This window comes from Ciconia boyciana, unplaced genomic scaffold (genome assembly GCF_034638445.1).
Source record: "Ciconia boyciana unplaced genomic scaffold, ASM3463844v1 HiC_scaffold_37, whole genome shotgun sequence".
Lineage (NCBI taxonomy): Eukaryota > Metazoa > Chordata > Aves > Ciconiiformes > Ciconiidae > Ciconia > Ciconia boyciana.
The window spans coordinates 1,282,115-1,309,594 of NW_027328405.1; the positions used below are offsets into that span (position 1 = coordinate 1,282,115).

General features: G+C 47.8%; 1 protein-coding gene across 1 annotated transcript; it reads right to left on the bottom strand.

Annotated features, from left to right (window-relative positions):
• Positions 1–17,751: 17,751 nt before the first annotated feature.
• LOC140645737 (E3 ubiquitin-protein ligase RBBP6-like) lies at positions 17,752–26,936 on the bottom strand. Its single transcript, XM_072849203.1, has 7 exons — positions 26,771–26,936; positions 23,257–23,356; positions 20,521–20,557; positions 19,926–19,991; positions 18,953–19,041; positions 18,736–18,832; positions 17,752–17,895 (listed from the first exon to the last, which is right to left on the bottom strand). The coding sequence occupies exons 1-7, from the start codon at positions 26,934–26,936 to the stop codon at positions 17,752–17,754; spliced, it is 699 nt and encodes a 232-aa protein (XP_072705304.1).
• Positions 26,937–27,480: the final 544 nt, after the last annotated feature.

Genomic DNA, 27,480 nt, shown 5'->3' on the forward strand with positions numbered 1-27,480 from the left:
AGCTCCCCGGATGGGGAGAGGTGCCCCCACGGCTGCGGGCGGCTCTCGGGCAGGTGGGGGATGAGCAGGGATGGAAAGCCTCTTCTTCCTCTGCTTGCAGAAGGGAGAGGCAGACGGGGAAGTGGGGCTGAGTGCCTGGCAGGCAGGAGCTCTGCAGGCAGCTCTGCTCTCTGCTTGGCTCCGGGGCGGTACCCGGGGGGGTCGGGGTCCCTTTGGAGAGAGAAGAGGTGGCTTGGGTCTGTCTCACTGAGGTCTGCCCCCATCCCTTCCCTGTGCACAGGCAACCAGAAGGAGCGAGGAGGGCTCGTGTGACCCAGCTGCCATCGATCCAATTCCTAGAGAAGGAGCTGAGCCGCCACCGTGCCGTGAGTGTCTCTCTCATCTCAGCTCTGACCCCCGAGCACTGGTCCTCCAGCCAAGCCTCAGAAGCATCACTCCTCACCTTCTTCCACTCCTTCTCTCTTGCCCAGTGGAGGACGTTAAGCGCCAGGAGCCTGGAGACCCTGCTCGAGGGACAGGCACAGGTGAGAATGGCTGCCTTTCACCTGCCTCTCGCTGTGCCAGAGTGCCAGGGATCTGCGGCGAGGGGGGTGAGCTGCTGTGGCAGGGAGGGAGGGAGGGTCCTGCGGTGCCACCTGGGGAGCTGAGAAGGTTGGGGAGCCACCAGGAACGCCGGCCCGTCCTTGCTGGCGGCGCTGGGAGGAAAACTGTTGCGCGAGGCAGAGAGCCTGGGAGGGCAGACGGTCCCAGCTCTGCCGCGCTCAGGCTGCTGGTGCCAGGTGGCAGCTCGCCAGTGGCCCTTTCCTCTGAGGGGCTGCTCTCTAAGCGCAGCCTGGTTCTTGCAGGATGATGCCAAGCAAGGACCTCCGCCAGTCCCATCTGGCCAGGCAGGGAGACTTTGCCACTCGGCAGGTGAGTTTTGGAAAGAAAGGCCTCCTCCTGCAAGCGGCACGTCTGCTGAGCTGGGGATGCTGCTGCTGCTGCCGCCCGTTGCCCCAGGCAAGTCGGTCCCCATCGCTCTGCAGCAGGAGGGAGCCGAGCCCTCGGGAGCGCTCGAGGTGCCGCCTGCCGCAGCTCCGTCCTCAGAGCTGGGCGGATGGGTCCCGGCTCCTTGGGCAGAGCCGGGAGGAGCTGTGCTCATGTTTTCCTTGAGTGTTGCCATGCAGGTTTGGCACCCCGAGGGAGGACCTGACCCGGAGGAGCAAGGACACACGCTGGGCAGCGGCTGCTGAACGTGGCTCTGCAGGGACACGGAGCCTCTGCCGCTGCCCCACAGCTTGGAGGAGGGCAGGGCGAGGGCCGGGCCAGGCTGTCATGGTGGCACGCCCGCTCTCGGGAGCCTCTGAGCCGGAGCCGCTGAGCCAGAGCCGTGGTTCCAGCTGCTCTCTCCCTGCCCGTCCTCCCACACCGCTCAGCACTGCGCTGCAGGCAGGGCAGGGCAGGGCAGGGCAGGCTCCAAGAGCGCTGGCCTGGCAGTCTCCATTGACGGGCTCTTGCCCTGTTTTCCTTTGCAGCAGGAGGGAGCAGGAGGAGGAGGAGGAGGGGGCTGCCCTGGCCCTTGGCTCTGTGGCAGACCCGGGCCGCTGCCGAGGCACCAGGGCAGGCGGGGTCCGGCTGCAGCCGGGCGCTCTTTGGCCAGCCCCTGGCAGCCCTCTGCGGGGAGGACGGCACGCTGCCCCAGCCCATCCAGGTAAGCCAGCCTGGAGAGGGGTCCCCAGCCCTGCGCCTTCTTGGAGAGGCGGTGTCCCCAGGAGAGGAACCACGCAGCTCCGGGGACAGGGGCTTTGGCTCTTCACCCCCAGCACACACTGCTGGTGCCAGCCCCCCGGGGGGGCAGTGCTCTGGCCACCACTGTTGCAAGGCAGCTCCTCAGCCAAGTGCCTGTCCTCCTGCCTCTCCTGCAGGAGCTGCTGGCTGTCCTTCACCAGGAAGGGCCATCAACGGAGGGATATTCCGGAGAGCTGCCAGTGGGACATCGCTTCGGGAGCTGAGGGAGGCCCTGGACCACGGCGCAGACATTGACCTGGGAAGCCAGCCTGCGCTCCTGCTGGCCGTCATCTTGAAGGTGAGCGCTTCTGGCCTGCAGCGGAAGAGCTCCTGCCTGGCCTGGAGTGACCAAAGGCTCACCTGGAGCCCTCGGCATTGCAGGACTTCCTCCGAAGCATCCCCGCCAAGCTCCTCGTGACCGACCTCTACGAGGACTGGATGGCAGCAATGGGAAGGACAAGCAAGCAGGAGCAGGTGGAAGAGCTGAAAGCGTAAGTGTGGCCAGCAGCCTGCCTGTTCAGCAGGAGCACTGACCGCTGGCTGAGAGCACCTGGAAAGCTGCGCAACACAGCCACTGGCTCCCACCCGCCTTGTGCAAGCCTGGGGGCTGGCTGTGGGCAACGTCTGCTTTACTGGCGTTGTGTTCCTGTTCCCTCAGGGTGGCCGACAAGTTGCCTGCAGCAAACCTCCTCCTCCTCAAGCGGCTGCTGTCCCTCCTCCAGCACATCGGCCACAACGCGTCCACCAGCAGGATGAGCTGCAGCAATCTGGCCGTCTGCGTTGGGCCAAACCTGCTGAGCCCAGCCAACGAGGACCTGCTCCCACTGGAGGCCATGCTGGAGGTGACTGAGAAGGTACGCTGTCTTTACTGGCCAGCTGCAGCCTTCTGGGCCCATCAGAGCTTGGCTGTTCAGAGATCCCTGGCTGCCTCCTCCCTTGAGCAAATGCTGGTGGGGTGGCTGCCTGGAAGAGCAGCCCCACAGCCACAGCCTTCTGTGCAGAGGCAAGGGCCAGGAGTGGGAAAGACTGCTGGACACGTTTCCAGGCACCTGCGCTGAACGCAAGGCTTTCTTGTGTGCAGGTGAATGTGCTGGTGGAGTTCCTGATTGAGAACTGCTGTGAACTCTTTGGGGAGGAGATGGCTGGCCTTTGCAGTCCCTCAGCTGAGGAGTCACCAGCGCCCATGGGGAGATCCACAGGTATGAGAAGGGACTGAGGGTCGTCACAAGCTCAGGCTTCTGGTCTTATTCCTTACCGTCTTCCTGGCAGGCACCTAAGAAAATGGAGTGAGCTGCTGAGTGCTCGAGACCTGAGAGTGGGGCTTTCCTATCGGAAGGCTGCCCACGTGGTCAGAGCGGCTGGGTTAACACAGCAAATGCTGCTGCCGATGTTCGGCATCTGCCCTGCACTTGCACATCAGGCAGGTGCTTTGCAAGCGCTGCTCCTACCTCAGGGTGGTTTCTGGCGGGGCTGGGCATCAGGTGTTGTCGTCTCAGCCCCGCTTGTCCCGTGGCCTCTGTTTGGCCACTGCCTCTCGGGGCATGAAGGGTTTGCTCTGCAAGACGAGCTGTAGTCTGAGGGCCTGGGCTCTGACTTTGGCAACCTGCTGACGGAGGTGTCCTTTTGCTAACCCTTTCCATTTGACGCAGCAGACGTGGCAGAAGACAGGGCATCAGAGGCTGAGAAGACAACTGGTGTAGGCCTTCGGGTGGGGTTTGCTTTCGCTGTTTTTTACATCCAAGACGTCACTTTTCTGCACGTGTGTTTGTTTTCTAGATCTCTCTGCAGAAGAGCAAAGTGGCCCTGCAGTCAAAGCAGACACCGAGCACCATGCCAAAGCCGTCCTGGATGCACCCCCTGGTCTGCTCGGCGTCCTCAAAGAAGCCGGGGGAGATAAGGTGGTGATGTCAGAAACGGGAGAGGTATGTCGGGTCCACAAACCCTGTGACAGCGTGTCTGGTGTAGGAGGGTAGTTTCTGATAAGGCCAAATAACTGCTGTGCCTCGTCCTGGCAGTAGAGCTGTTGTGTGTTTTGGTTAGCCCTCCCCCAGCACGATACATGGTAAGTAAAACTGGAAGGGTTGTTTCTCAGATGCATTAGGCAGGTGCTTAATCAAAGAAACCACCTACAGAACACCTAGAAAAAGACAGAGGGGAGTAGCTGCCAACTTCAGAGGCGTTTGGCTGGGTTCCTACTTCATCAGAGCTTCCTGAAGTGTATTTGGGGTGGGAGTGGTGGGAGTGGACTGTGCGAAATGTGAATGACGCCAAAGGGATCTTCTCTGCAGAGCTCAGGTGGCAATTTGGCAAACAGTTGCTTACTACTCCAGGCTGCCTCTTGCCACCTGTTAACTCCAACATCTCTGTTGTAGGCACCTCAAGCTTTGCCTCCAACCGCCCCCAAGAGCGCCGCAGGGTCCCTGGTATGCCCGGAAGAACTGGCGAGCCTTTTGGAGGAAAGAAGGTAAAAGGAGCTTGCTTTGGTTAAAGTAAGAACTGACTCAAGTGGGTCATGGCTTTACCTATCTAAGAACACCGTGGGACGGAAAGGTTTGCAGGCTCTCCCCAGGACAACAAGGACCAAAGAACCAGAAAGAGAAAACAGGCCTGGGGAGAGGAGAGCGAAAGCCAAACAGAAAGGAAAAGGAGGAAGAGAGAAAACGTTTTGGGGACTGACAACCGAAAACGTCCAGGAAGGTCCAGAAGGTCAAGAAGCCCAGGTGTGTACCAGGCTCTGCTGTCTGTCTTCCACAGCTCTGAACACTGCTCTCAGCCAGTCCAGCCATCCTGTAGTCCAAGCCAGCAATAGTTATCTCTTCAGGGTTTTCAACCATTCCTTGTAAACTCTGTTTCCCAAAGAAAGGGGAACAAAACCATGCCTCTTCCTGCCTTTATGGTTTGACCAGTGCTTTCTGACTCTTTCGTTGCAGGTGCCAATTCACTTTCTCTGGCTGAACCGCTGTGAATTGTGGGCCCCCACACTTGATGACCAGAATAAAATGACCTTTTCTGTCTTCTGACTGTGTCTGCCATAGGATAGTCTGGAGGAGGTAGATGGGATTTTGTGATGAATCCTAGGGGAGGAGTTTGGGACCATGCCTTGACCCAGAGTCCTTTCCAGCGGGCAGCAGGGCTGAGTTCCGGTGCTTTAGGAGTCAAACCACAGCACCGGAGTCAAACCTTTAGGAGTCAAACTGCTTTAGGAGTCAAACCACACAGAGGGTGGAGGTTGGACAGGACCTCTGGAGTACGACCGTTCGCTCAATTCCCTCTCGGGTTTTGGCTAACACACAGCTCATGCTAAGGCCTGACGTCTATGTGACTATGATTACTAACCGTTAGTGCGGGGTGCTTGTGATTAGTCAAGTAGTTTTGTACCTGAACGATTGAAGGGTATAAGAACCCTGTGTAAAAGCACATTCAGGGTGCCCCAGTTGGGCTGTGACTCGGCATGCGCATGAAAAAATCTTTGCCCCTGTAAATTCTATACTTTGCATCCTGGCCTCTCCCCTCGGCTGGCACGGGCCAGTTGCAAACTTTTCGTGACACCGGCTCGGGGCTCACCTGTGGGCAGGGGGTTTTGCTGGATGAGGTCCAGGCAGCGCTGGACGAGGCCATAGAGGGGGACGAGCGAGCTGGGCAGCTGGTGCAGCGCCAGCTCTGGGATCTCAGCGTGCAAACCCCAGCCAGCGATGCCCGCTCGCTGGCCAGGCGCAGGCTGAGGTTTCGCGTTCAGCCAGTCCCTGCCTGGCCCCACGGGGCAGCTGCGGCTCCTTCCCGGGGCTGGATCCAGCTCACCGACAGTGATGCTGGTACTGGGGTGCTGATGCTGGTACCACAGAATCACAGAATCGTATAGTTTGGACCCTTCACCAGCTTCGTTGCCCTTCTCTGGACACGCGCCAGCCCCTCAATGTCTCTCTTGTAGTGAGGGGCCCAGAACTGAACACGGCATTCGAGGTGTGGCCTCACCAGTGCCAAGTACAGGGGCACGATCACTGCCCTACTCCTGCTGGCCACGCTATTTTTGATACAAGCCAGGATGCCGTTGGCTTTCTTGGCCACCTGGGCACACTGCTGGCTCATATTCAGGCGGCTGTCGACCAACACCCCCAGGTCCTTCTCTGCCAGGCAGCTTTCCAGCCCCTCTTCCCCAAGCCTGTAGCGTTGCATGGGGTTGCTGTGGCCCAAGTGCAGGACCTGGCACTGAGCCTTGTTGAACCTCACACAATTGGCCCCAGCCCATCGATCCAGCCTGTCCAGGTCCCTCTGCAGAGCCTTCCTCCCCTCCAGCAGATCAACACTCCCGCACAACTTGGTGTCATCTGCAAACTTACTGAGGGTGCACTCGATCCCTTCGTCCAGATCATTGATAAAGACAGTAAACAGAACTGGCCTCAACACAGAGCCCTGGGGAACACCGCTTGTGACCGGCCGCCAACTGCAGTAAACTCCATTCACCACCACGCTTTGGGCCCGGCCATCCAGCCAGTTCTTTACCCAGCGAAGAGGACACCCGTCCAAGCCATGAGCAGCCAGTTTCTCCAGGAGAAAGCTGTGGGAAACCGTGTCAAAGGCTTTACTGAAGTCTAGATAGACAACATCCACAGCCTTTCCCTCATCCACTAGGCAGGTCACCTTGTCGTAGAAGGAGATCAGGTTGGTCAAGCAGGACCTGCCTTTCCTGAACCCATGCTGGCTGGGCTTGATCCCTTGGTTATCCTCTACATGCCGTGTGATGGCACTCAGGATGATCTGCTCCATCAGCTTCCCCGGTACCGAGGTCAGGCTGACAGGCCTGTAGTTCCCCGGGTCCTCCTTCCGGCCCTTCTTGTAGACGGGTGTCACATTTGCTAATCTCCAGTCAACTGGGACCTCCCCAGTTAGCCAGGACTGCTGGTAAATGACGGAAAGGGGCTTGGTGAGCACATCTGCCAGTTCCTTCCGTACTCTCGCATGGATCTCATCAGGCCCCATAGACTTGTGAGTGTCTAAGTGGTGCAGCAGGTCACTAACCATTTCCCCCTGGATTATGGGGGCTCCATTCTGGTCCCCGTCCCTCTCTTCCGACTCCGGGGGCTGGGTACCCAGAGAACAATTGGCCCTGCTATTAAAGACTGAGGCAAAGAAGGCATTAAGTACCTCAGCCTTTTCCTCAGCCTTGGTCACTGTGATCCCTCCCCCGTCTGCTAGGGGCTGGAGATTCTCCTTAGCTCTCCTTTTGCTGCTAATGTATCTGAAGAAGTACTTTTTGTTGTCTTTTACGGCAGTAGCCAGATTGAGCTCTAGCTCAGCTTTGGCCCTTCTAATTTTCTCCCTGCACAACCTCGCTACACCTTTGTAGTCCTCCTGAGTTGCCTGCCCCTTCTTCCAGAGGTCGTAGACTCTCCTCTTTTTCCTGAGTTCTAGCCAAAGCTCTCTATTCAGCCAGGCCGGTCTTCTTCCCCACCGGCTCATCTTTCGGCACCTGGGGACAGCCTGCTCTTGTGCCTTTAGGACTTCCTCCTTAAGGAATGTCCAGCCTTCCTGGACCCCTTGGCCCTTTAGGGCTGCCTCCCAGGAGACTCTCTCGACCCGTCTCCTAAACAGGCCAAAGTCTGCCCTCCGGAAGTCTAAGGTGGCAGTTTTGCTGACCTCCCCTTGCCGCTTCTCCAAGTATCAAAAACTCTATCATTTCGTGATCATCTGCCCAAGACGGCCTCCAGCCATCACATGGCTCACAAGTCCTTCTCTGTTCGTGAACAAGAGGTCTAGCGGGGCCTCTTCCCCAGTTGGCTCCCTCACCAGCTGTGTCAGGAAGTTCTCTGCCACACGCTCCAGGAACCTCCTAGACTGTTTCCTCTCTGCTGTATTGTATTTCCAGCAGACAGCCGGTAGGTTGAAGTCCCCCACAAGAACAAGGGCTAGCGATCGTGAGGCTTCTCCCAGCTGCTTATAGAATAGTTCATCTGTCTCCTCATCCTGGTTGGGTGGTCTGTAACAGACTCCCACCACAATATCTGCCTTGTTGGCCTTCCCCCTGATTCTTACCCATAGACACTCCACCCTACAGTCACCATCATTAAGCTCTAAACTATCCAGACACTCCCTAACGTATAGGGCTACCCCACTGCCTCTCCTGCCTCGCCTATCCCTCCTGAAGAGTGTATAGCCATCCGTTGCCGCACTCCAGTTGTGCGAGTCATCCCACCATGCCATCCCATCCGTGATGGCAACCATATAATTGTTTTCCTGATGTACAATGGCTTCCAGCTCCTCCTGCTTGTTGCCCATGCTGCGTGCAATGGTGTAGAGGCACTTCAGCTGGGCTGTCGTCCGTGTCTCCTTCGCAGAGGAACACCCCTTATGGGCTTTGAGGGGTTTCACTGGCGTTTCCCTCTTGGCTCCTATTGCCTCCGTATCCCCTAGCTCAACTCTGTTCAACTTCAGCCGTGCCCCAGTGTACCCAGCACATCTCAGAGACACAGGCTGAGTGCCCTCGCTGGCACCCGCTCCCTCTAACTGTGGCACGTCGTCCCTCAGCTTCTCATGACCAAGCCTGATATTACTCCCCTCCCCCTTCGAGTCTAGTTTAAAGCTCTGTCGATGAGCCCTGCAAGCTCCTGAGCAAAGATTCTCTTTCCCCTTTGAGAAGGATGAATCCCATCAGACGCCAGCAAACCCAGTGCTGTGTAGGCCATCCCGTTATCAAAAAAACCAAAACCATGGTGATGACACCAGCCACGGAGCCATGAGTGAATAGATTGGGTACCTCTGTTCCTTCTAGTGTCATTGCCCACAACTGGAAGGAGAGAGGAGAAAATAACCTGTGCTCCGGAGTCTCTTACCAGCCGTCCCAAGGCCCTGAGGCCTCTTTTGATTGCCCTAGGACTTCGTGTTGCAGCTTCATCGCCCCCCACATGGAAGAGCAGTAGAGGGTAATAGAGCTGCTGCCCTCAGCCCGGTGGGGGGGGTACAGGATCCCCTTGATCGTGGGTTCTTACTGGTGGCTGCTGCTGCTCCTGTTCCTGTCTCGGGGGGCAGAGCAGGGCACCACCAGTCTGTCTCTGTCTCAGCCTCCCTGATGCTCCGTAACCTTTCTACCTCCTCCCGTAGCTCTGCCACCATGCAGAGCAAATCATCCACCTGGTTTCTGTTTATTGTATTGTCTTTATTGAAATATCTTTATTGTATTGTAGTTATTGTTTTGTGGTTGGTATGGTATGGTATGGTATCTATGGTATGGGATGGGTTGCATTGTCTATATTGTATGTTTTGCGTGTGTTGTGTTGTTGTGTATGGTTTGGTATTTATTGTATTTGTATGGTATGCTATGGTATGGTACCTATTGCATGTGCTGTAAAGGGCAGTGCAATGTATCTGGTGGTGCAGTGTGTGTTGCACTGTGAATTGTGTTGCACTTTGTATGGTATTTCCGTGTGTATTGTGTGCCTGGTGTGTATTCTGTGGCAGGTGTTGTATGGCACGTGTTGTATGTGTTGTATGTTTTGTACCTGTTTTGTATGTTTTGCATTGTATGTTTTAATCCATGGTATTGTATGTATGGTATTGTATGTATTGTATTGTAAGTACTGTATTTTTAAATTGCATTTTGTATTCCATTGTGTTATATGGATTGTATGTGTTGTCTTTTATCGTATGGTAAATTATTTCTTGTATGTATTTTATGGTATGGTCTGGTTCGTATTGTATGGATCGTATTGAATGTATTGTATTGTATGTATCACGTGCATTGTGATACCCTAAGTCGGCAAAAGAAGAACCCTCTAAAACTCAGTTTGGAGTTTTAGAATGCAGGCGTTCTTTATTGCGGCGCCGGGCGCACAGGGGATCGCTCCACCTAATGCGCACGCCGAATTGCGCAACGAGAGAAATGATAGACAATCAAAATATACATCTTCCTTAGATTTTTGGGAAATGATGGTCATATTCCTACTATTTCCTAGAACTCATTCATATATGTCAATGTCCCTGATGCCTGCGCATTCCTGTCCTCTGGTGGTCTTCCAGGGTCCTCTGGCGGTCATCGATAGTCTTCCTCACTGTGTCCGCTGCTTGAACTCCGTTTTTGTGCACGCTCAGGTCATTTTTGCCTTGGTTACACCGTTCTTGCATATACAAACCGAACTTATTCTACCACCCTTTTCCTTTATCTATTCTACTCAAGCATACAGTGTCTCAGGACTGGCTTCTATCTATTCTACTCAAGGATATAGTGTCTCAAGACTCCCTTCTATCTGATCACAAAGAGCAAATTTTGAAACCATCTGCTCACAAAGTATTCCAAACTTGACTATGTCGCTACAGTAAGAAGGGCACCATTTGTTCTCTGTGAACGCGGTATCAATTGTTTATATTGTATTTCCTATTGTATTGTGTGTATTGTATTGTATGTATGGTACGTAGTGTACGGCGTGGTCTTTATTGTCTCGAATGTATTGAAGGTCTTGTATCGAATATGTGGTATTCTCTGTGTTGTCTTTTTCCTCTGGTGTTTTAGAAGCAAAATAACTGTGTGACATGAGAAGAAAGATTTGGAAGGCTTTTTTACTACCTTCCAAATGATTTTGCACATTCCAGTAGAAGAAAATAATCTGGGTTACTGAGATTCAGTTAACTTTTTTCTTTTCCCCCTCCTTCAGGGCCATTTGGAAAATGGAGGAAGGAATTGTATATGGGGACATTTGGGAGCTGAGGGGGTCTGGATGTGAGATTGCAAGTAACTTGTCCATGGCGATAGTGAGAGATACTGTTATTGTTCCGTTGCATTTAGGGTGTTCCAAAAATCAATCTCGCAGTGGGTTTCCAGGTGACATAAAAGGCACTTAAAGGACCATGGAAACAGCACTGAGATCAGCTGGAGCCTTTTTCTATTAGAGCAGTACAGCCCGCCAGCCTTATTCTAGCACTTAGCCATCATCACGCCGCATCAGTTTCCATAGGGCTTCGGCGTATTTTTCAGTGCTGTCCTTTAGCATAGTTGGCTTTCCTGAACTAAGGTGCCAGACCCGCCTGAGATCAACTTATTGCTGCAGAATATCTCTGAGAGGGACCCTTGTCAAATGCTCACAACTGCTTAAAAGTCCAAGGGCTAAGGAAGCTGTCCATTTTCAGCTAGAAAGGATTGAAAACAGTATTTCAGTTGATTTCAGAAGGAAGCATCACTACAGGAAACATATTTTCCATGTCGTTTGTAAATTAATCAGTTAATGCCTCATCATTTACAAATGCACATGGCTGTGCTTTTATGAACACAGTAGTTGCCTGTCAAAACAAAGCGCAGGCATATCAGCCCTGAAACAGGAACTCTGCCCCTCCTCTCAATAAGCTTAAAAATGCCAAACTCACCATACCCCACAAAACCCAAAGAAAAACACCAATCCAAAACTCCAGCCACAAAAGTAACCCACCACTTTGTGTAGAAAAAAATGAACTGTTCCCATTGTTGAAATAAAGGTGTTTACCGTGACAGAGGAGCCTCTACAAGCTGAGAAAACTCCTTTCCTGTATTGTATTAGACCACAGGCCATACTATGCAAACAGCTCTCCTCAAGAGGTCACTAAATTGACCAGAAGAGAGATTCAAACCCTTCCTTGGAAAAAGCTCTCGTCCTTTATTGCCTAACGTAGTGGAAGAATTCAGGGGAGCAGCGTTAGCAGGCTCTGGGGAAAAATATCTACGTGCAGAAGGTGATGTCTCACTCCAGTTAGTCATTCCTTCTCTCTGTGTTTAGGAAAGCACATACAGCATTACTGTATCACTAACTAAAAAGTTCTTGAAAATGTGCCTTTGGAGAGGAACACCCAGACCTGGACAAAGACACATTCTTTCCATGGCAGGTCTTACCAGAAGATTCACCTTTCCTTCTTTTGAGAACATTTTGTACCTAGTTCTGGTAAAAAGGAAGTCTCATCAAGTATTTTGAAGCTTCATGCTCCATATGCCACTCTTTTCTACACGTGGAAAAACAGGCCTGTGTTCTCTCATGGCAGGCACAACCACGACCGTTTGGTGGTTTTTCAGAAGCAAACAAGAAATGGGGAAAGCTCTCTGTTGGAGTCTAGCATTAAACAGTCCAGTATTGACCAGTAACTGAAACAGAAGAGTTCATAAACTGTTAATTAGTTCTTGTATTTTTGTATTTCCTGCCAGTCCCTCCAATCAGTCAAGTAGAAACTACAGCTCCATGAAACTCCATGTCTACAACCCTAGAGATAATACTGCAGAAGAACCGGAAAAAAACCCCAAACAAACAAAAAACAAACCCCAAACCCCATCATCGACCGTCAATGTATTAACTCCCATTTCAAACAGAAGACTAAACAGAAACCAACACAAAGCAAGTGGGAAAGGGGACAGAAAAGAGGAGGAAAAGGCTAATCTCACTGTCGGAGTGCTACGTGTACATTACAGTGGTTTCCTAAAACCCCACAGCTTGGCTACACTAAAAATTCAGCCAGGAAGGATCACAGTTGTGCTTGACGGCGCTAAAACAATGGGCATGACTCTCTGCACTTCTGCAGCCTCCAAGGACAAATACCAACTAGAGATCCTTGCAGTTACTGAAACACCAATACTAAAGCAAAAAGGGTCCACTGTCTTGCTTTGGCTGTAGTAACAGGAGGACAGCAGCACAACTTTGGAAGTGTAGAACGACAGCTAACATAAGAGCAAGACAATAAAGAAATATGCAGAACAAAAGCTTTCATGCATCCTTTTGAAACAAACCTTCACTAATTTTATTTTGCTGCTGTACTGTTCAACAAGAACTGGCAAGCTTCCCAGTGCTTTATTCCTACCGCACTAAGATCCAGGTTCTGCTTTGAAATACATACAGAAATATGTGTATTAAAAACACAAACCAACCAAAACAAAAGGCCGACACTTTAGACCAAGACCTGAGGTAGCTGTAAGAATAAAGCTAATTGTGTCTCCAACACTAGGAGCACCCGAAGCTGCAGTGCTTCTACAGTGAGAGAGAGAGAGGACTTGTAAAGAGAGACGCAAGGCTTCCACCCTCCCTATGGCTACCCACAGCCCCAGTCAGGGACAGTCAGAGCAAGCAAGGAGGGAATGGTTTTGCTTTGTCTTTCATTTACTTTAATTAGTCCTAACTATAATATCTAATTCAAATACTCCTTTCCTCCGTCCCCTTGAGGTAGAGTCCGTTTAGTGGGAGACTGCTCTCTAAATACTGGAGACCTTGACCGGGCATGGTATCTTCTCTCTGGGGGTGACCTGGACCTAGAACGAAGGTTACGACTCTTGGTTAGAGAGGTGGAGCGGAGGAACTCCTCCTGATTCTTCTGGACAATCTGCTTCTCCATTACAGACATGTAAAGCAGTTACCTGGAAAATGAACGCCTGCGCTCCTGTTTAATCCTTTTATACCCCATCACTTCCTCAGCAAAATCAGTTGTAAACTCATCAGGTTTGGACTTTCTCTTTTCTTTCTTTCTCTTTCTTTCTTTCTGCACTTCGGTGTAACTGCAGTCCGATACGCTATCGAAAGACAAAAATGAAAAACAACGCAACTTCATTGAGCCAAATACTTACTCCTCTTCAAGTCTCCGTTGTTCTCTGTAAAACTCCTCCCTACATAAGGGAGGACAAGAGCATCCTGGCTTGTGTCAGAAATAGGGTGGGCAGCAGGACTAGGGAAGTGATTGTCCCCCTGTACTCGGCACTGGTGAGGCCGCACCTCGAATCCTGTGTTCAGTGTCTGGCCCCTCACTTCAAGAAAGACATTGAGGTGCTGGAGCGCATCCAAAGAAGAGCAACGAAGCTGGTGAAGGGTCTAGAGCACAAGTCCTGTGAGGAGCAGCTGAGGGAACTGGGGTTGTTTAGCCTGGAGAAAAGGAGGCTGAGGGGAGACCTCATCGCTCTCTACAACGCCCTGAACGGAGGTTGTAGTGAGGTGGGTGTCGGGCTCTTCTCCCAAGTAACAAGTGATAGGACAAGAGGCAATGGCCTCAAGTTGCTCCAGTGGAGGTTTAGATTGGGCATTAGGAAAAATTTCTTCACCAAAAGGGTGATCAAGCCCTGGAACAGGCTGCCAGGGAAGCGGTTGAGTCACCATCCCTGGAGGTATTTAAAAGACACGTAGACGTGGTGCTTAGGGACATGGTTTAGTAGCGGACTTGGCAGTCTTAGGTTTATGATTGGACTCAACGATCTTAAAGGTCTTTTCCAAGCTAAATGATTCTATGTTTCTGTGAATCTACGAAGGAGGTGCGTGTGTTGTTGGGATGGTATTTGAATGAGCTGTGGGTACTGCTGTTGGTACCCAAGCTGATGATGTGTGTGCAGGAGCTGGGGGATATCCTGGAGGGGGGACAGTGTACCCAGCAGATGGAGGCTGACCAGGTGCAAACTGAGGAGGGAACTGTGGTGCTGGTACCCCTGGAGGAAGAGGAAGTGCATGGGGTGGTGGAGGAGACAAGGGAGGTGCAGGCAGAGGCACAAAGGCTGGTGTCGACGTTGGTAGTGTTGGGGCCTGAGGCCTTTGGGTACGTTCACTGCGTGGGCGTCCTCGATTTGAACTTCTACAGAAACCCCCAAACACGTGTCACTGTTTGTTACGCTCTGCCCTGATTTTCAAGAGGAAAGCAAAGGAAGCGGGAGCATGGTGGCGAGCACTTCTTGTTCCCAACTTCAGCATTTTTCTCCCTGCTTTCTGTTCATTTGAGACGACACTCATTTCTTGATCCTCAGACTTGCCTTCCACATCCTCACCCCCAACAGTTCCCTCAGTCTTCTCTCCTTATACTCAGCTTTGCGACTCTTGGTGGAGGCTGCCCCTGCTTAAGAGACTCCCACCTCCCATGTGCCAAGTGCCCACCGCGTCTCTGCCACTCCTTGAGACGCTTCATACTTCACACTGCTGATCTTCAAAGGACTGCACAGATATTAATTAAACTTCTCTCGAACTTCTGGTAACTTCTTCCACATACGCTGCCTATGTTGTTAAAATTCATTACCACTTCTATTCTCCACAACTCTCTGGGCATACTTATTGCATTAGAAACCAGCTGTTGCGTGAGTTATGTGTTATGGCCTCGTTTAACAGGTTACTAGTTAAACGAGGGAGTTTAGTTAAACTGTTAGATTAATTCAATCTAACAGTAATAGATTGAATTTCTGTGCCATACTTACAGTTCCCAGCCTGGTCTGCCATCGGCTGAGCGAATTGTACTGCCTCCTCTTGGATGCCCTTTTGGAGTGGGGAGAGGAAAAAGAAAAAAATCCCATTCAGTTTATCTGAAGATCATTTTTTTAAAAGAAATTCTACAGTTATAGTTACTTACCACTTGTGGGTATTGATTGTCCTTGGGGGCCCAGAAGACGTGCAAATGCCGGATGTCTTAGTAGAGGAACCTGACAGCCCGTGTGAATAAACGCAATGAGTTGTGAAATCAGCTCTACTAAGATACACGAATCACTGCGGATGTTGAAACAAAACTTACCTTCTCTTCCAACACACCGCTGATTGACCCAGGGGAAGCCTGAGAAAGTGCAGCGGCAGTCACCAGAGCAGCAGGAGGGACAAAAGTCATGACCGGTGGTGGAGGTGGTGGTGGCAGCAGCCGCTGCTGTTGCTGCTGAAGCTGCTTGCGCAGCCTTTTTGTGTAGCCAGTTCCATTTCTGAAGTTGTTCACAGCCTACAGGCAGAAAAACATTTACAAAAAGGCAATATGAAACTTCAGTAGATAGACGAACAAAAGCCTCCACAGAGTAAAATGACTTGTGTACTGCTGGAAATGCTATCAAGCCTAAATAAATCAACATACAGATCTATGAACACATCACATTAAACACCGATATCAAGGACTGGTAACTCAGAGTATCTGCATTTAAAGTTCCTCAGTGTTAACACAGAAATTGAAAGTGAGGCAATCATGTTAAACAAAAGTGTGACCTGAATGTGCCCGATTGTCTCTAAAGAGCTGTAAGCTTCTGGAACAACAGGTAATGTACTTGAAAGGTACATTTAGCATTATTCAACTTTGCCTTGCTTAAGGAGCTGTAAATTAGTCTTTTCTTCCCTTTCAGCTTTTTACAAATAGACTTTTCTTACAAACAGTTGATGTAAAAGTCATCACCTTACCTTGCGTAGGGCCTTGTTGGCTATTAAAGCATCCGGAGAAACATCTGTCTGATGACACGTTGGGCATATGTGTTCCTCAGATGCCAGTAATGCTGTTCTAATACCTGTGTATGTTTAGAATCATCCAAACAGTTTTTAGCCAAACAGAGGAAATTTTGGGGGTTCTAATCAAGTATAGAAACACGAATATGGGTAATGGGTGAATATGGTCTTGAAGGGAAAGCATGAAGCTATACGTGTTCAATAGTGTAAAAAATTTCTAGTACGCAGCAAATAACGAGACAGTTGGGACATTGCACTATTGCAACATTTGAAGACGTAGAGTAGGCTGTGTCTCGATGTTTCGACTAGTCTTCTTTCCACTATCTAGTACAGTGAGAAGTCACCAACCTCCAGGTTAATGAATAAAACACCTCTCAAAAAACAATGAGTAGGTTTGAGTTCTGAAGGTTTGAACCAGCTCTCCCGTGGAGAAGAATGTGGATTAAATGCCTAACTCTGCATTTGCTGCAGACTGCAGGAAGTCACCAGAGTTGGCTATGAAGTTTTTAGGAGAGAAAGGCTGTGGACAAACTAAATGCATTTGATATCTAATACTGTCATCACCTGCACAATTATGCGCTCTTCTCGTACTCGTCCTTCTGCATGTAAAGAGGCTTTCACTAGGTACTAAGCTTTCTGCTTTTTTTTTTCTTTTTTCCCTTTCTACGAGAAGAGTCCTTTCCTGTTCAGGGTATACTTAACTATTAAATAAAGCTGGTAACAAAGTCATGCCATTATCTCCTCTTTCTGCTTTCAGAAGATCAGCTGTGATGTTTTGAATTAACAAACGTGGGAGTAACACTTACAGTCATCACAATAACTGTTTCCACAGCAGGGAATAACAGCTGCATCACTCATTAACTCTTTACAAAGCAGACATAACAACTCTTCCGGAATAGGGTCATCTGAGGAGGATGAGGACGGCTCCTCTGGTAAAAAGGGACGCTTCTCCTTCTTTCCTCTGGCATAAGCTTCCCTGGAGGGGGGTGGGGAAGGAAAAAGGAAAAACTTCAACGTGGGTAAAGGAAAACTCTTCCAAGCTTTGGATTCTATCAAAGGAAGAGAACAGCTGCAGTTCTCCTCCCTCCACATCAGCCTTCTACAACGTAGGCATTTAGTTTAAACTACTTTTCTATAGCCATAACACAATTTTCCTTCTGCAGAACTCTCCCATTCATTGGATCAACTAAGAAATTAGCTCAGACTAGAAAAACAATTGTTTGACAGCTACAAATCAGGTGAGAAGGATCCCACCTCTCCTTTGCCAGAGGGTAAATGTAAACTGCAGGCTCAGGATAAAGTTAGTCTCCGAGTAAGGACATTTTACAAATGGAAGAAGTCTATGTTACAGCTTCTACAAAAGGAGATCCATGACAGAAAAACAGAGGTGCTACCAAGTGCATTTTAAAGCCGCCACTCTCGTCAGCACACAGGAGTATTTTCTTAGGTTATAGCAACTACTTGATGAAAGTCAGAGGGGGAGGACATCTCAGTCCAACTGCTAGTTGACAAATGTTGCAAGAAGCCTTTGAAACATAAACCAGAAGCAAAACGAGCTTTCAAACAGAACGACTCCTCTGTAAACAATACTGAAATATTGTGCTGAAATACAGATTCTTAGCATACCACCAGTTTAACCCAGGTCCAGGGGCGTGAACAGTAGGACCACCCTATTGTAATATTAGAAAGCATCACCGATTTTATGGTTAAGAGACAATGACAATGCTTCCTCCCCCGTAACTACAGATGCTGGCCAACTTGGTTGCATTGCCCCTCAGACATTTACGCATGGTTTCTCTCGTTCCCTTTTTGGTCAGTCCACTTAATTCCATACTTACGCACTAATAGTTGGTATTGCATATTTCCCAGTGCTTGTCAGCATGGCACCCTTTGTAGTGGGGTCTTTCACCTCCATCATGAAGCTCCTGGGAATTCCTGTGCTCTTTTTAATTCTGGGAACAGGCTCAACATTTTTGTCCTGTTAAGAAAAGAAATGCAGACATAGCTCATCTTAAGACCCACACTTCAAATGACATTGCAATGATTATTTTAAGCAGCAAAAGCCTTCAGGGCTCTCCTTTCACCTAGCGTCAGCCTTGCTCAACTGAAATACTTATTTTCCTAAAGGAATATAGCCAGGATGTCCCAAAGGCTTGAGCAGTGTTTTGAACTCACTCGACATGCTTTGGCTTCACTTCAGGTTCCCTAAGGGTGAAATATCCCTTAGCTCACCACCCACTCAGACAAGAGACACAAACCCGCTCCTCCTCCAAAGCGCAATTCCGAGCGAGAGCTTCATTCGGTGCTCTGAATCACTCACTGGGGAAAATTATATTCACCCTCTCCATACGAAGGCTGAATTCCTACCTCATGCATATACATTCAGTGACTTAGGTCAAATGGCATGAATGCTCAGCCAGAGACTGGTGTAGTTAAAACAGGCAAATATTCAAGAGATGGCGTCAACAGAAACACCATGGGTTTATACGGAATACTAAAAACTGTGAACTGTCATCAGAAAGAGTCAAAAACCAGAAAACTTTCCAGTAATAGTGAAATATATAAAAATAAGCATCAAAGTTGACAGAGAAAGATCTATGGACATATTCAACGTCAATGACCTAGAAAAAAGAAAATGTTTCATTTCTAATTCCAGGTTTCCCTTGAATTTTGAAGGGCTTTGCAACATTGCCATCTAGCCTCTCTATTTCACCCCAAGAGAAACGAGTCTTAATAGCAGTGTTCATGCATTTGTTACCTAACTGCCAAGGGAAACTCTTAAAAACACACTACCACCAGAAGTCCCCCACAATCTTACCCCATGTGTTGGGCAGTTCTTTATATAATGGCCAGGTTTTCCACAACGGAAGCAAGTATATGATGGTGGAGGTGGACCCAAGGGTTTCTTCACGTAACTAAAAGGTTTTTTGGGAAAAGAAGAGAAAGGCATGCATGTGTCTCTCTTGTTAAAACCAACACTTCCAGGATTTTTTCCAGAATCTTCAAAGAACAGATTTGACATTATCCACACTTACTTGATGGGATCATACTGGTGGCAAGACTGTATCATCACAGCTTTTACTTTGTCTTCTTCGGGAGCATTGGCTTCAGCCAGATTGGCAGTCTGTTTAACAGGGAATTGTTTGACACACGCATTAGAAACGCGTTTAAGCCCACACAGCCAAAGACAACCCCACTCACCCAGTCCTGTAAAGAGCACAGCGCTAGCTGAGGTTGCATGAAAACAGCTGCTTCTATAAAATACAGCCATCCTGGAGATGTTCTGGGGAGTCCTTACGCCATTACATGGTGTTTATGTGCCTGTTCACCTCCTTGAGAAGAGCATTCTTGGGCACTCAGAACCTTTGGCTCTGTTTGTACCTCACATAAAGGCTTGTGTCACCAATACCATTTTCTTCCAAGTGGACTGAAGATATGTGTAGAAAAAAATATATTATCCAGATTTTTAAACTGATCTTTAAGCTCCAGACTGTTTGAAGGAGAAGATATACTACAATTTATGAAATTGTGCAGCATCCAAAGATTGGATCTATAACTGTAATAACTAGAAATGCAGAAATGGCCACGCAAGCGTCCATGCCCCAGAAACGCCTCTAATTTGGCTGTTGCAAACCCTGCCTGAAATGTCCATCACTTACAGCCAATTAAATTCTTCTCTGAAAATTGTGTTAGTTTCCAATGCAACATTAACGAAACGTATGAAAAACAGTAAAGAGCTTCTGAAGTGCTGCTTCTTTGTGTCTGGAAGATGAGTAATACCACAACATGATGCTGAGGCTGATAAGGTGCTCCCCTTCTATCTTCCCAAACTGGCAACTACTCGTTACAGGACAGTATCAAAATATACAGACATTTCAAACTGAAAAGAAATACTTTAAATTCTTAAAAATCAAATTAAAGTTTTGTTCACATTACAAGAGTTATCCAGCTATGGATCACAGTATAAGATTTAAAAATACGAAGCAAAAACTTTTTTTCTTTAAGCACTTGATGAGAATATAGATATACCTTAATAAGCTGGGCCAGAGAAAGAGGTGCAGAAGAGTCATCAGTCTGTTTGCAAAAAATTAAACAAACGTTCATGTTAAACACATATTCATATTCAAACACAAAAGCTAAGTGATACAATGTGAAAATGCAAAAAATACACTCCAAACCATTTTTATGGCAAGAAACAAGAAGCACAGACCAAGCTATACAGACAGACATCGTACTAGCTATGGACAGGCAGATGTAGAACATGGCACCATGTTCAGTTGTGCAAACCTTCAACCTACGTGATTCAAAACCCATCATACATTATCTGTACAACACAAAGTCATTCAGGAAATATTCTAGCGTATTCCATATGAAATACAATGCATTACTAGGCACAAATACCAATATTCACAGGAGAACTGTGCAAATGAGGGCATTACTCAGTTTTTACTATGCTGAATCAAATGCACTGTATTTACAACATAGACTATCTTTGACTGGAAAATATCTATTAAGGTAATGTGTGGAAAACTAATACAAGGCTACATTGTTTAGAATTAAGGGCAGCGTGTAGAAGAAACGCTGAGATTGTGTTTTTACATACTGCTTTTGATGTTGCACTCACTGGCTCGCTTCGACGTCTAGAAGAAGAAAGAAAGGTGATCAGAACTTAAAATAAGGCACTTGTACCCAACATAAAGCAGTGAAAACAGATTCTAAAACCTAAACATCAAAACATTCTGTTCTGATACTCTAGTGAATGTGAAAATTTATACGTATACATAAACTGTTCCCTCTTGGTACATGCAGTGCAACTAAAGAAAAAACCCAAAATCACATTTCTACTTTGTCACAAATTACTCCAAGACTGACAGATACAGAACACAACAGTGCAAGAGGAAGTCCTCAGATATTTTGTCTCTGCGAGTAAGTATCAAAAGTATGAAGTCTCTACTACAGTTTTGTGGTCTTAAATAATCAACCATGAAAGTACGAAGGTAACTTTAGCCAATCCGTATATCCCTAGCATTACAAGTAGGTACCAGACAGAGTAATTCAGTTTCCAAGAAAGAATAGGGAGACTCTAGACACTTTGAAGTGCAAGTTTACTGAAATGCAAAAAATCAGCCATCTGACAAAGAAATAACAAAAATGTCAGCAGCATCGTCTTTACAACAGTGTTTCTCTGTGGAAGCCCAAGCACTCTGTTCAAATATCTACCATATTTAGCCATGAAAGTGCCAAAATGTGCTACATGTGTTACATATGCTATATTGACTAAAAATAGGCACAGAAATGACCTGAAAGCAGTTCCTAGGATTTGGGGGGGAAAAAAAGGTCTTAATTGCCTGAATCTGCTTTAAGATAATCTTGAAAACGCTACAATATTGTAGGAAATAGTTATTACATTGGAAAACTTGCTGAGATTCCACGTACTCATTGATCTGTGTCTGCATGTTACTCATCACCAATCAGACATGCAACCATTGATAGTGTTAACAAACTATCATCCAAAGGGTTACATCACTTTTGTAACATTTGATGTTACAAAGTTACATCCTCCAAAGTGTCCCATGAGCAGAGGCAATTCAAAGGCTGCTGTGGAATTGATGTGCAAACAGAAAGGCTCATGCTTCCTGCCACTGCGAGAACACCACCAGGCTCGCAACTACAGCCACCTGCCTCCTGAAGGTGAGCAAGTACAAGGAGATACCTTAGATCACCACACAATGCCTTCTTCATCCATGTACCTTGAAGGACATACTACAAGGCAAGAAACGCGTTTTTGAAGGCCTCTCCACCATTACAGCATACATCCGTCATGCCCAAACATTCACCACTCCTCCAGCTGGTTCTGCAGTGTTTCCAGCTGAAGGAACAGAAAGCTAATCTGCCTGCTTCATTTGCAGTGCTGGAACAGCAGTGCCATTCTTTCCTTATCCCCACAGACAGGGATTTGTTTGATCTTTGATGCTAGCAGCATCTCTCCTCTCCTTTCAGTGCAGCAGTACCATACTAGGAGAGGGGGCCACCCAACCAGAAACAGAGGATGCATTGACAGGACAGCACTAAGCAGACGTACCTAAATCAACCCCCAAAACAAGGCCATGTTTATAAGCTCAAGGCTGTGGTGTCCAACATTACTAGGAAGTGCCTGAAAGCACTGCAACAACTACTGCAGTAAGATGCCCAAAGTTTACACGTACAGCCACATAAATTCAGGGCTTTTTGCTTGCAAATGCTTGATGGGTACCAGGATGCTGCTCTACTGTTTGTTCAAGGCACACTGTAACTCATCAGTCTACTTTCTTTACTGAGAAGCAACATCAGAAAGACATGGCAAAACCACAAGCTAATACTATCTACTAATTGCGGCGGAGAGGCATATCTTGAAGAAGCCTGGAAAACATGACCATTCAAACAATGCTAATGCAGCTGATAGAGAACTGGACTGTAGGAATACAGAAATGACAGCAATAATCCTTGAGTCAGGATGGCATTTGAATAGCTGTAATTTTAATCAATACACCCGATTCTCTGTCCTCCAAACAGCTTAGGAATACAGAATTAAATCCTGGAGCACGCATATCAGCTTAGGGTAAAAACCGACCTGGAAAGAGAACTTGTAACATTTGGTAACGTGCTAAACTGCTTACTGAGGTTCAAGTTTGGAAAGGATTAACTACTCCTTCATCGTACTCGCACAAAAGGCAACACGCCTTAGGATAGTGTTCTTCTTCTCTTGCCAGAAACAGGCATTGTCTTTAGGAAACTAAAAGGAATCACTTAGGAATGCAACTTCTTGTTTGCATGGTTCCCCAGCTGGCAACCCTTGGTCTTTCTTCTATAGCTAGTATGCACAAAACCCAGATTTGGGGCGTAAGAATACCTGCCATATCCCTCCCCCAAATGCAAGAAATTGTCAAGCCCTGAGAATCAGACTCTTCTGAGATGGGAACAAATTCTCAGTTTACACTACAATGCCTATCTGTCTATACTATAAAAGCACTAAAAGCAAACACATATGATGAGGAATCTCTCCATGTAGAGGAAACAGGATCTACAGCTTGGGTCTCAGAAAAATCAACCCCAAGAACAAACCCAACAGACTCCTCTTCAAAGTTACCATTGTTGGAGTTTGAACCCCATGTCCCAGCAGGCCTAAAAATGTAACTCTCCTTTGGGACAGATACAGTAAAATCTACCCCATGACAACAAAAACTAACAGCAGCTTTAACGAGAAAGATACAGTCTGAAAGCCTCTGTAAACTAATACCCATCCAAAAAGTTCACACACCGGAACCCCTAACAAAGAATACCATACTTTATGGATACTCACATGACATATGTTTTGCTGGTAGCTTTAACACCTCCTGCAGGGATTCTTCTAACAATTACCGATGAATTCCTAGGAATCAGGGCATTATCATTCGTGTATTCTGAAAACAACACAAACACAGAAAAACACATGAGTCAGTTTGTAAGAGTGTATATTAATATGTCATTACATAGCACTTCACAGAATCCCTTTCAGATTAAAAAGCAAAATGGTCTAGGTAACATCGCACCTTTATCGTCTCAACACACTAACAGGACATTTCAAGAAATCCTCAGGTTTGAGAATCAAACACAAGCAGCAACATCTTTTCCATGTTGTTAAAATAGTTTGAACGCCAACAGGAAAAGGGCCTCAAAGGTCACTAAAGGAGAGTCTGCTAATGCACGAGGTTCTTTCCTGACCTAGCTTAAGTTGCTTTTGCTGCTGTTAGGCTACAAAACCAAGAGATCTCTGGAGAAAAACAAACCACAGCGAAGTCTCACCTGCATAAACCACATTCCAAAGTCTCTAACAAAATTACTTATGAAGACAGCCTTGAAGAGCCTTTCGAAAACAGCGTGTGCCTGAAGATATCCATGCTTTGCCTTGGCTTACACCACGTTAGTCTTCTGAAGAGGAGGAAAGCCTTCTCACCCTTTACGGAAGGCCCAAACAAGAAAACCAACTCCCTGAGACACTTGGACTGAGTCAGCTTAAAACGCAAAGATCTCTCCATGAGAATGGTTTGTATGTTGTACTTACATGAGCTGGCTGTGACTAAATATTTTAAAGCACTATCAGCAGCCATTCCCTGTAATCTGCCTACAGCTGTACATACTAAAAGCCCTTAACCTGCAAACTGAATCAGAACGATGGTCTGAAAACCAAAGGTGCTGTATCTCCAGTCAAGCTCTGTCAGGGCAGTTTTGCTCAGTCATGACAGGCAAAATAGGAATATTTTACAATTTAAACTCCCTTTTTCAGTATATTATTCCTACAGGCAGGAACCTCTCTTAGACCAAAACATACCTATCATAAGACATTATTTCAACCATGAAATGAACGTTTTATTTCTACTTCCAAATGACAGAATGCTTCTTCAGAAATCTGAGAAATCATTTCACTGAAACTAATTCCTGATCTTTCCCTCTAAGAAAATGAACAGCAAGCTTCCTCTGGACTTCAGAGCTTGCTTTTGGAGCTTGCTGTTGGAGTTTCAAACTGTCGGAGAAAGGACTCTTAATGACGAAAACAGAAGCTTTTACAGAAGTCGTATCCTAAAACCAACCCCTAGAGCTCTTCTCAAAAGGAAAATCTAACCATTACACAGCCACCTGTCAAGAAAGGCCTGCACTGGGACTTTGTGATGGAGGAGGAGCTCAAACAGTACTGAGGCCCAGACAAACAACTGGGAGATCATGCCAGCTGCAGTCCTAGAAGCCCAAAGCAGCTGTTTCTACCTGCTGAAGAGAGTCATGCAGGCTATTCTCTGTGGTCCCGATCACAAACCACAGTATTAAGACCAGTTCAGAGTCCCCGTTTGGTTTTCGGTTGTTTTTTGTTTTGTTTTGGGTTTTTTTTGTATTTTGCCTGCGAAGCAGAAGAGCACATTCTCCAAGTGTTTTGTGTCAGAATGTTACAGGGCAGGAAAGACTACTCAAAACCCTGAGTTTTGAGTACTCAAAACCCTTCCACAGGAAGAACTGGAGTTCTGGAGTTCTGAAGAAGATGAAGAAGTTCTGGAGTCTGCAGTTCTTCACTCAAGGTTCACTTTGTTCTTTCCAAGATCATTTCGATATTCAGTCAATACTCCTGCACAGACATAGTTATAAAAACCCAATACTTTATGTCCACATGTAAGAATTCCAAACATCCCATTTAGGCAGAATATCCGGGTCGAGTTTTTCCCTTTCTCTTCTGAACATGAGTTGAAGCATCTACATCTAATTAATAAAAATTCACGGCTATGCATAGCAACCAAAAATTTGGCATACATATATCTGACACTGAAATGTATTCTCTAGCTTTGCTCTGAAAACCACTGAGGGATTTTTGCATTTTCACATGGAAAACAGCCTTACAAAAGCTTCAATAAGCATCTGTGTCACTCATTTACCAAGTTTAAAATTTTATACTCATTTTACAAAGGTCAAGGTGCAACACAACCTACCTAGAGGAGGATCTTGTCACTGTTAAACAAGAGTGATGCTCTTTCAGGTATGAAAGATACTCCTCCTTTGACTTCACCTGTAGGCAACACCACATTTAACAGAACCGAGCCAAGCAGATGCTTTTTCTTCTCTGGATTAATATCACGTATGAAAACAAAGCCACACACTTTGCAAAACTGGTAGTATGTATAGTAGAGTAACACTTTATGGGGTAACATATTTAGGAGCATAAATTGTTCCTCTACAACTTTGCTTTCTGTTCCTCACCTGCTATAACAGAATTCAGGTGTTTCACCTATTTCAAAACATTTTTTATTCAGGTGATAATAATCAGGCTCCATCACAGTTTATTACCATCCAGCATTCTGCTTTTAAGGCTCTGTTTTACACAGACCCAACTGTTACAGGAGTGACAGCGGCCAGGTGGCCATTCAGCCTGCTAGCATTTGTGAACCTGAAAGTACATTGGCAACTGCAGACAAAATTCACAGACCCTTCTGCAGCAAAGCCCTTAAAGCCAATTAGCCATTTTTCAAAAGCTCTTGACAACTGTATTCAATACTACATGAAGAATTCAAGACTGATAAAATCTATCTCTACCTCCGCATGTCATGCAATCCAAGGGCATCTCTAAGACCCCTAACATTGTGTTCCTAAGCCTCTTCACGGACATTCTCCTGAAAATAGTTTCAATATCTTAGATAAACAGTGAGCTTTAACTCCCAGATACACTCTTGATCCAAAATGTTGCTAGTGAGCAGTTTCTGCAACAGCCACTAAACCGGTTTTCCAGTGCAGTGGTGTGAAACAAGATGAAGACAAAATTAAGTCACGAAACCCATTTTTTTCTTCTAATTAGCCATCCCTTCTATTTTGATCACTTTCACCTTTCTCTGCCAGATCTCAAAGAAATCTGGCGACTTTGGTATTATAAGATATCCTCCCACAATTCCTTATCATTTTACCTAGATGAATTCCAGGAACCAAAATTTTTGTAAGCACTAGACGTCGCACATCAACCACGTATTCTTCTACGCCTACCTCTGCCTCTAAAACACAGACCTGAAGGCAGCTGTCAGAACATCAACTACAGAAGAACAGCTCTGTGAGGCCCCCAACACAAGTCACAGCTACCGATCGTGGCCGAATCACATTATCGCTTCCCACACGCTTAATTCCCGGGACAGCTTGCCCTCCCACTCCCCTCGCCTGCTGGCAGGATGGGCCCCAGACTGACTCACGCTACGTGGGACAAGCCACAAAGAGCAGAGTGCATCTCCTGCAGGCCAGGGCTGCTGCAGTGCGGTCTGCGATGCCGCCAGCCAGTCGGACCCTGAGGCCCCGCGCACACTGCCCCCACGCACCTTCTTTGGTCTGGGCATTGGTGATCTGCAGGGCGCAGTGGGTCGCCTTCAGCTTCTCACGGGTCATGATCTGGCGCTTAAGATCGCACAGGGAGATGTGGAGGTCGTTGAAGGTGACTGTATCATAGTTCAGCTTCGAGAAGAACTTGTAGTGGACGCACGACATGGTTGGGGCCAGGCGGTGCCTGCTCCACAACGGCGTCTACCGTGGCAGAAGGCGCCGCGGCCTCTGCGCCAGGTTATGGCTCGTAGCGGCACGGGGAAGGGCCAACCAAGGGGGCCAGGGCAAGCAGCACAGGCTGAGGTGGAGTGGGCCAAATGCACTCAAAGGCAATGGCGCTCGGCCTCCGCTCCCTCTCTCGCACGCAGTGCTCCCAGGTCTGACTGCTCGCTATGGCGAATCAGGAGCCCCTGCCTCAGCGTTCCGCCCAGGGGTTTCCCGGCCAACAACCAAACAGCCTGCCTCGAGCGGGTCACTGCGCACGCACAATGGCATACTGCACCCAGGTGCTGGCGGAATGATCGCCATGGGGACGGAGGGTGTTTGCCCCAAACAAACCCCACACTGACCAAGCGCCACGGCAGGTACAGCAGCAGGCTCTCGCTCCTCCTGGAGCTCCTGCCCTCCAGGAAACCCCACAGCCACTCTGCCTGCCAATATCTCACCCCATCACCCCTCTTCGCTTCCTCCAGCAGAGAGCTTCCCTCTC